The sequence below is a fragment of the Venturia canescens genome, chromosome 1 (assembly GCF_019457755.1).
Source record: "Venturia canescens isolate UGA chromosome 1, ASM1945775v1, whole genome shotgun sequence".
Classification (NCBI taxonomy): Eukaryota; Metazoa; Arthropoda; class Insecta; order Hymenoptera; family Ichneumonidae; genus Venturia; species Venturia canescens.
Window position 1 is genome coordinate 27,156,984 of NC_057421.1, and position 9,542 is coordinate 27,166,525.

Genomic DNA, 9,542 nt, shown 5'->3' on the forward strand with positions numbered 1-9,542 from the left:
TAGGAAACATTTCGCGGACTCTGTTTCTTATCGGAGTACGAGTTTCGACTGAAAATCGCAGCTTTGTTCTTATCGATTTTTTTGGAACTCTTTTGCCGCGCGATACTGGCAACATCTGCTCTGTTTTGTCAGGTTCTGCTCGCTGCTTCAAGAAGCTTTTATAAACGACGAGAAAATGTTGAGACGAGGCGAGGAAAGCCTCCGAAAATCTTTTGTGGTTTCATGCAACGGAGGGCTTTCATGCTGTTTTTAGTGAATGAAAAAACTTTGTAAATCGCGACCGCGGTAACAGCTGGCGATGAGCGTCAGCGTATTTTTTTGTTCACACGGTCACAAGGGAACGAACCATTATTGCAATAAAGCTTTAGAAGTCTAGTTGAAAAGTTGCAGAAAACTTTGGAGAACGGGACTGATAAAAAGTATCTACTAAGAAAGATTCTCGGCCTCGTTTTGCCGAGTGCGTAAAAAGAGGGAGTCGAAAATGAAATTGATATTCATTTAATTAGAATAAAGCGCGCGGTATGAAAAAAGACGAGTAAGTTTCAAAAATGCATATACTCCCTTTGAACGCTGCTGGTAGATTGAATTATTCGCGGCGACGAGAGTATGATTAATGAATGAAAAGTTGGCACGAGTTAAAGAGGCGTGACGAAGCGCCGCGTGCCAGAGACAAGGCAGCTGATAACTTGTTCATTTTTCACGATCCCGCGAATCGCTCGCTTCAAGAGTCCTTTGGACCACGCGGAAACGCGTCGACGTCCCACCGCGATAATTTACGATTGTGTCTCGGTGCTGCGAGTACCGAGAAGGGTGAGGCAAAGTTTACTCATTCGGAGTCATCATTTTTTGGCACTTTCTCGACTGCAACTCACTTCCAGATCATTTCAACCGCTCGATTTAACGCAAGATTTTCGGTATGAACAACGAAAGCGAGCTCTGGAGGCAACGATATTATTTTACCTGACTCCATCGCCTCTTATTCTCAACTTCGTCATCCGCAGTATCTTATCAAAGAGAGTAGTTACCAAAACGCCGCTCTGAACCCGTTCTCAATGGATTTCATCGAATTTTCTCGAAATTTTGAAAAACAACGGAATTCAGTGAATTTTTGAGAAATCGGTAATCACCGCATTCGAATATGGAAATTTTCGTTTGAAGACGTTATACAAAGGTGCAACTTCCCTGTTGGATACGAAACTGTTTATATTTAAGAGAAATGGATCATAGCACGTCCACAGTGGGTGGTGATAGTTTTTCGGTGATCCATTTTGATTTGTTTACGTCGTCATCGTGATATACTACACATCACGGAAACAGTACAAAAGCAATCGAGCATTGGCAAGCACAAATTCCAGTAATAACCGAACGGGACTCTTACTTCATTGAAATCGTGTTATCTGATATCAAATCATGCAGACAAATCACTTTGAGCTATAACAATATTACAGTACTGGTAAGAAGATCATGTTCTAGATCGAATTCATTACGACTAACAATAAGAACTTTAGACAATTATGGAACATGGCCATAACTCATGCATAAAATAACCCATGATGACGCCCGGGTGAAAACATTTGCACCAGTATTTTGAATGTCAATTTTTAAAAATTTTGGGTTCGTTGATATCTCAGTGCGTAGATGGAGGGAAAAATAAAATGAAATATTGGAAACAGTCATTTTCATTACTGTTTTTCTTTCGAATGTCACCGATGAATTTATTATATTAATCTGATTTTTTAAACTAATTGAGAAAAATGCTCAACTTCTATGCAATGTTGCTGCACTCTGTTAAAACAACAAATTCGAAGACTAAGTATAATTATATTGTTGAGGTTTACGTGGACTCTGACGAAAACATTCAAGTTTCTCTTCTCCACTGCGTTATCGATCTCGAGGTAGTTTGCTCGACTGTTTGTAGTGAGCCCTCCCTAGCCAAACTGAAGATTCGATCAATCTCAAATAATGAACATGATATGCTTGAATTGCTTCTACTCTCTGTATACGCAAATTCCAGAAATTTCGAATCACATGAAATATTCCAAACGCTGTAGCTGATCTTAGCAGGGAAAATTTATTACGATAAAAAATTACTATAAAAAGAAAGCTGGTGCTTCATAAAAAACGATGAATGATTCAATAATATCTGATCATTTCAAATATTCATGATACAAATTAAGAAAGTTCACGTGAATCTAATGGAAATTTAAAATTCCAACTTTAAGAGTTGCAATTAGGAAAAATGCTAGAAATATACACCGTAAATTTATTTCCGGAATTATTATAAAATCTACCGTCTAGTTGTCGAGAAAATGATTAAGGAAAATCACATTTTTTGAAGGGTTATGCATAGGCTCTTAGCAGGGCAGGCACACTTCCTGTGCGACAATTTGGATTTAATAAAATATGATTCTCCCAACTTTAAAGAGCCAAAAACGAGAATAAGAAAATAGAATATTTTTAGACATATCAATGATGTCTTGAGAAGCCTTGTTACTGATGAAAATGACTTGTGAATAGAAAAAGCAAAACACTGGAAGTTAAACAGTGGAAGTTTTGACAGCACCATGAGCCAGCTGATTTAAAATATAGATATGCATACGCATATAAATAGAAAATGGCTGTTGTCACATTTTGCTTGACGATGTTACTGCGAAAGTATTTTAATCGCTATCATTATATTAAAAATTGATCAATCTCAATAAGTAAGTTACACATAATTTTAATAATTGGGAGAATAAATTTCATTCGTTTCTTTGATCGTGAAAAGAGCAAAAAAGTTCAGTAGCTTTTTTGAATCCCAAGATTTAATTCACAGTGACAAATCACTCATGTAACTAGATAAAAATTGGAGGAAATGAGCTATAATAGTTGAAAAAACCGTGAATGACGTATGCACACGCGTGCATAACGAATCCGTTAAATATTCGAGTTAAACTTCAAGCTTTTGATTCCTGTGGCCGTTTAATCTGTGACACACGTCTCGTTCTGTAGCGGCAGAGCTTGCGTGAAATACACTAGTAATTAGATCATTAATTATAGAAGTCCGTACCAAGAGAGGCCTATCTACTACATAAACTGTATACGTGACGTTCTAAATGCGTCTACTTTCGTAAAATGGCATCTTTCCAAACGTCACAGAGCCTCATAGGAGAAAGATCAAGAGTCGAATGAATAGACGTGCTTGTATTGTACGAGTGTTCAATCTCTGCCTCTCACCCGTCTGTTTTTTCTATTTCTCCCCCTCGTTTTCCGCCTGCTCTTTATGTCACGCGGGCGTCAATAACGAGCGAAACGAGCCTAAACCGATTACATGGGTTCACGACATATTTATTTCGTATCTGTTTTCTGTTTTTTGCATCAGTTTTCTGTATCAGTTTTCTGCACAAACGAATATGAAAAATAGTTGAAATAGTTGAGCTCTCAATAGTTGTCAAAGTAAAATGAGCTTCTCAGCTTTTCTACTTATAAACTTATCTTTTTTTTATTCTTATCATTTTTGTACAACTGCAAAAAAAATATTCTGCTGAAACAGGTGGAGAATGCTTCGTTAATCGTGTGAGGTCCCCTAGCACTAATGTCTTAAATCGAAAAAAAATAGCAGTTCCTAACTCCTCGTGTAGTTTACGACGGTGTCAAGCCACGTCACTCCGAGTGCACGTCGTACGAAACATGGCAGAAGCGTCACGCACTCGTGAGTACCCGCTCAGCCAAAGAAAGCTGGAGCGAAACCCGCGAATCTCTGAAAATACTGTGTAAAGTAAAACGACAAATCGAGGAGACATATTTCCGACTATTTTCACTGGGAAAAGAGAAAGAGAGAGTCTCGTGATGGACAAAAAAATTGAGATCGCACATGTAATACTCCACCAGTACGAATTTGAATGAGAATTTGTAAAGTACACGTGGAAAGTACGAGTGGAAGAAAAAAGGACGAGCGAAAAAAGTTACGCATGTCGCAAAACTGACGATTTGAATATTTTTATGTCGTAAACCCCTTTGTCGTCAACGCAGGACTTTGCTATGGCGATAGTTCGCTGCGAAAAAACCGTCGGATGAAGCAAGTCGAATGGTTGGGTTTTTCATTTACTATTTTTATGCAAACGGAAAGTTTCAGGAGTTCGGCATGATTCAAAGTAGACTACCGAAATTTCGAGATCGGAAGAGACTCGGTAGCGACTCGATGGCAAAGATTAAAAGAAAAAATGAACCCACGCCCTGCCGCATTATTCTGTACGCGGTGACGATTCTATATGACGTCAGAAAGTTTCTAAATCGCCCTCAAGGACAAACAGTTTGAGTAAAAAATCTGAGTAACAGCGACTAGATTCTTTCGATCTTTCGCTTTCTTCTGGTTTTTTTATAATTCCTATGTACGTTTGGATCGTTTTCGATATTGAACCTCGATTCAATATCGAGTCTTTCCTCTGATTCTAGCCTCACTTCACTGTTTTTGTTCCTGATTTTCGTTTCAGTAAAACCCCTCCCCGTTTCCCAGTGTGTTGCCCCCAGCTGCCTTTTCCTACTGAACTTGCTAATATAGCTGGGGCTATCAGAAATTCTGAGAAACTGCTTCCGATTTAGTAAACGATGAGCCAGTGGGTGTATGGCGAAGTGATCACCCAACCAAGTAACGACTTCGCCCGAGGGCTGTTTAACCAAGTAAAGGCCTTGATAGAATTAAAAAATACTTTAGTTGTTGGGCAAAGCTTTTGTTTGTTGGGCAGCTAAATTACAGTTGCAAGATCCTTTAATATATCATTTTTGTGAGGAATCTCGACAAAATCGAATAATTTGGGCTATCCGTGCATGATTCATTTCTAATAAAAATGTGGGTCGTAGAAAGTATTTTTTAATGCTGGTCGTCAGAGGAGAACGTTTGAGTGAACTCTGAGATTTTGTCCTACTCACACATGTGTTCGCCCAGGGGCCAGACTTGAGGCCCCGAGTTGACCTCGACAAGGACAGTAGGAGCACATATGACAAGGACGCAAAGGTCAGCCGCACTCAGATTCACCAGAAAGATGTTAGTGCTGTTTCTCATGTCTTTGCCTCGCAGTACAACCAACGGAACCTAAAAAAACGTGCCACAAAAAAAGTAACGCGACATTGTTGTAATGCTTATTAAAATGCACGTTTCTCTAGCTCCAATAATTTACCATTAAATTTCCAATGATTCCCAAAACCATAACTGCGATGCAGACGGTCATCGATGTTATGCGAATGTAAGGTGGCAACATGTACGTCGTCGATGTAGTATTTTCGGGCTCGATAACTGAAACTTAAAACCCATCGAATCAAATCAAGGCACAAATATGAAAAATACTTTTTCACTTTTTATTTCAAAAGTGTCCGTCGATTTTTTATCATTAACAGAATCAAAGCGAAGTTGCTTTTTTTTTTTACTTTGTATCTTCCATCTGTGGAAATTTTTATTCCATCGAACTCGATTAGTATAATGAATTATTTGTTCTACACTGAAAAAATCTTATTCCTCTGATCCATAAGCGTATGAATCGAGTTTTTTCATCATGAAAAAAGTAAAAGCTTCACAAAAACAATCTACTGAAAGTGTGTTCCAACAACTCGATGGCAATGAATATGGAGGTAAATTTTTTTATCAGACCAAACCGATAACTCAACAAAAGAATATCAATAGAAAACTCGCTGATATATGATCGATTAAAAATTGGCATCATTGGGCCCGAGGTCGAATGATCCGGAGAGGGATTTCGGGCGAATGGACAACGTTTTCCTTATATGGTAGGACACTTGTATCTTTGGAGACGAAGCTATCAAAACGCCTTCTAAATTTCGTAAGAGTTTCTTCCAACAATTGGTCGTGCAGCGCACGTTCCGAACGCAAGCGAATTTCATACAGAAAAATACTTGAATTAGTTAATTAAATTATTATTATAATAAGTTATTGACGCTAAACAAATTGAATATTTACCGGAAAATCCATCGAGCGTGCTACTCCCGACGACTGTCGTGTAGTACGAGGTATTTAATTCGAGGGCTGTGGTCGACATGGTCGACAACATTTTTTCAACTCAAAAATTCACTTTTTTCACTTCAATAACAACAACAAAACTCTCCGAATACACGCAATTAATATTAAATATTATCATTAATAATATTGATTGATTTAATACTTCATTCATAATTCATAAACGTAGAATTTTTAGCACCATATTTTCCGACATAGTATTGTACTGTTGTTTGATTTCGGTTGTACGATTTTTCGTACACTGTTCATCACTCTGGAGTTATGAAAGAAGGACATTAGATCGAGCGGTGTTCTCGATCTTCGGAGCATTTCGAATTTTATTGCTCGGAACGCGTAGCTGACGGTTTTTCTCCAAACGTTGAACTCCTATTCGTCCGTGTTCCGTAATCATTCATCATCTTCTTTGCGTGTTCTTAAAGTCCATTTTAACGAATCTTGCCATGGGTGGGACCTGAAAAGAGAGGAAGAATGTCAAATGAAACAATCGTTTCATTTTTGCTCATGGAAAAATCAGGGAAGGCTCGAGTTGGGGCTTTTCCTTCGAATACTTGGCGTCGAACTACTGCCGTGTTTCTAGATGGAAATATGAAAAAAGTTGATTGAATTTCTAATACGAAACTCTATAAAATTGTGCATTTCTATGGCGAAGGCTGACGTATCGATAAAGATCATTTCCGTTATCGTATCACAAATTTTCTCGAAGTTGTTTCTCGTGAGAGCCTCTTGATGATTCATATCCCTGAAGTAGATTTCTTTTCATCGTTGACTATGAGCTGATGAACGGTATTACTATACTTGCATAACTAGAGCAGAGATTTACCGACCAAATTAATATCCTCGTTTCAACGATACTCAAATTGTGATAAGGAAACCGGTTAAATTAATGAAGATACCCGAGGAGAATTTCCGGCGATCTGAAAGCGATGATTTTAATAAATATTTAGCCTCGATTTTTCGTGAGTATACATTGAACCGTTCAGAGAATAGCGTATTCGCTTGCTCCTTCGATTCGATTTGTGAAACGTCACTTTTTCTTAACCACTCAAGAAACAGAACGTTTGGCCAGTTCATTAATTGTGAAGCAGTCGTTGAGCCTTGCGGAAGTATTGAATAACGTTGTAAACGAGTGATCGTAACTCAAAGTCCCGGTGAAAAACGTGGGTGGTGTAAAGTTCTGAGGAAAAAAGAGTCAGAGAAAACGAGAGAGAGAGAGAGATGCCAGCATCGAAAGCGAGAGGGAGATTAGAATGGACGGACAGGACAGGATGAGAGAGAAATATAATATTAGTTTATTAGAAACTGGATGGTAATTAGTCTCGATAGACGTAACTAATTTTAGTCTCGTTTACCAATGACTCCTTTGCTGTATAGCTTGTTCGACCGACTTCAACATCCCTGTCAAAATGTCAACTATGATAATCTCCTGTGCAATTTACTTAGATGCTCGAGATTAAATCAATATCCGGATAACGATGCGATGCACGGGGTGCAATTGGAAATTTGTTCTGATGGACTAATTTTTATATCTCGAATGAAAATACGAAGCTGCTTGAATTTCATTAATTTTCTTTTTAATAATGAAAAGAAAAGACTTCACGGAACTTCGTTTTTCTCAAACTTCTCATATAACCATATAAATTGTGCAACACACTTTTACTGCTCTGCTGAACACGAGAGTAACGAGAGAGGAGACACGTTTCGTAGAGCAATTACCATCAACGACATCCCCCTCGAGATACTCTTCGCGAGCTTAAAATATTTCAAGGGCTGCATAACTCTTCCTTCTTGCTCTCGCAAACGCCATCACCAAATATTTCAGTTTTGACAATAATGCAGAATGCAAAATTAATCCCGTTTTCATCTCTTTTTGTAAATTAGATCGTGAGGATTCTCATATTTTTGACAAATAAATTCATTTCCAATTTGACCGATAATTTAATTCAGGTTTTTACCATTCTTCAATATAATCATCGATGATCTTTCGATTTCGAAGCTTAATGAAACATTGGCAAACTCGTGTTCGCAGTTAAAATTCATCCACGTGAAGTTTCGTACACGAACTTGTGTCATTGATTCCATCGATCTAGTTTTTCACAACCCACGATGTCGGGTTATCTTTGAAAATGAATATGACGCACTTGAATCGATCCTATTATCTGTTAAACGATTTTTCGCCAATCAATTTCAACCACAAACAATTGCGCTGGGTTGAAAAGTGCGCGCGATAGTAGTGTGTAGTTATGAGTCATGAAGAAAACAGAGTGATAGAGCAATGAAACTTTAACGTGGCCAGCTCGTGCTGGTAATCTCTCCTTCCGGCCCATAAACCGGCGAAATCATTGGTACGACAAAACTGCGAAAAGGATGAAGAGAGAAAGTAAGACCACTAGCCGAAATGAAGAGTTTACGAGCGATTAAAGTAAAATGTCACTCATATATGACTGATGACATTCAGCCAACGTAGGAAAAGGGTTCGTGCACTTCCGACGTGAATTAAGACACATTTTTGCCGTGCCCTGCATAACAATCAGCAGTCATATAATGGAATAGAGTGACAGCAGAAAGCAATGAATTCATTCGGAGTCGTTTAAAACCTTACGATGATTTTCAACTCTGTTTTACGACCTCGTAACTGTTGGAGTAAGTCCCAAATCTTTGAGTGAATGCGAATGCATATTATTCGGAACGAAAAATACTATTTCGAGCTTCGATAAAAGCCTGAAGCTCAAGTTTTTCCACAGTTCATCAACTGACCTTTTGAAACTTCGATTCTGCCATGAGCACACTCAACATGAAAAATTCACTTCTCACACTTCCGAACACTCACGAAGGTATTTCTAAGTCACCGAAATTCTATTGATCTACGATGATTCATTTGAACCGGGCAATTTTTCATTTACACACACTCGACTTGTAGGGGAGAGAAAGAAACAAAGAATTACTCGAATAAAATATAGGAACGGTTTTCCATGATACTGGGATGGTAAATAACACGCTGCTAGTTTTTTTTCAGAAAATGAGACAATTTAATGATCATGTATTACCATATTATATTTAACAGCAATTTCGTGCAATGATTTCCTCCATTTAGGTCATTGGATTATTACAATTTATTAACAAAAATGGACAATGATTTGACTTAAACAGTTTACGTTATGCAGATTAGTGGAACATGAAATACTCTGATATTTTATATTGCATAATTTAAGCCCGAGTGAATGACTTTATGGATAAATTTGAATTATGTCTGATCTTACAAAGGTAATACTGTCACGTGTGCATTAAATAATCTTACGAATGTTCGTAGCCTGTATTGTCTCGCGTTAAGAAAGTTAAACCGCAGCGCGCGAATTGTGACGGTACACTGAGTAGTGCCTCGGGAAAGGGATCGCTGCACAGCGGCATGCGAAGTTTACTTTGAATCGTACCGAGTGCTTTTCGGCTCACGACTAGAAACGAACCAAGAAGCGAGAGGACAATCCTCGCGCAGGCGCCCACCGTTCTCCACCTGTTTATCCAAATATGTATTACGTGT

The 9,542-nt window shown here is 38.3% G+C and overlaps 1 protein-coding gene across 7 annotated transcripts in view; it reads right to left on the reverse strand.

Moving 5' to 3' along the window:
• LOC122419240 (growth hormone secretagogue receptor type 1-like) overlaps positions 1–9,542 on the reverse strand; it is a 57,676-nt gene that overhangs the window by 30,434 nt on the left and 17,700 nt on the right. For 3 of the 7 annotated variants that reach the window (XM_043433645.1, XM_043433640.1, XM_043433648.1), the window contains exons 1-4: positions 8,762–9,442; positions 5,951–6,458; positions 5,157–5,278; positions 4,909–5,071 (exon numbers count right to left, since the gene is read on the reverse strand). In XM_043433645.1, coding sequence (XP_043289580.1) covers positions 4,909–5,071; positions 5,157–5,278; positions 5,951–6,041 — 376 coding nt within the window. In that variant the 5' untranslated portion in view covers positions 6,042–6,458; positions 8,762–9,442. Of the gene's footprint in view, positions 1–4,908; positions 5,072–5,156; positions 5,279–5,950; positions 6,459–8,761; positions 9,443–9,542 lie in introns of those variants that run through there. The other 4 variants (XM_043433643.1, XM_043433642.1, XM_043433641.1 and 1 more) reach the window with 4 other exon arrangements.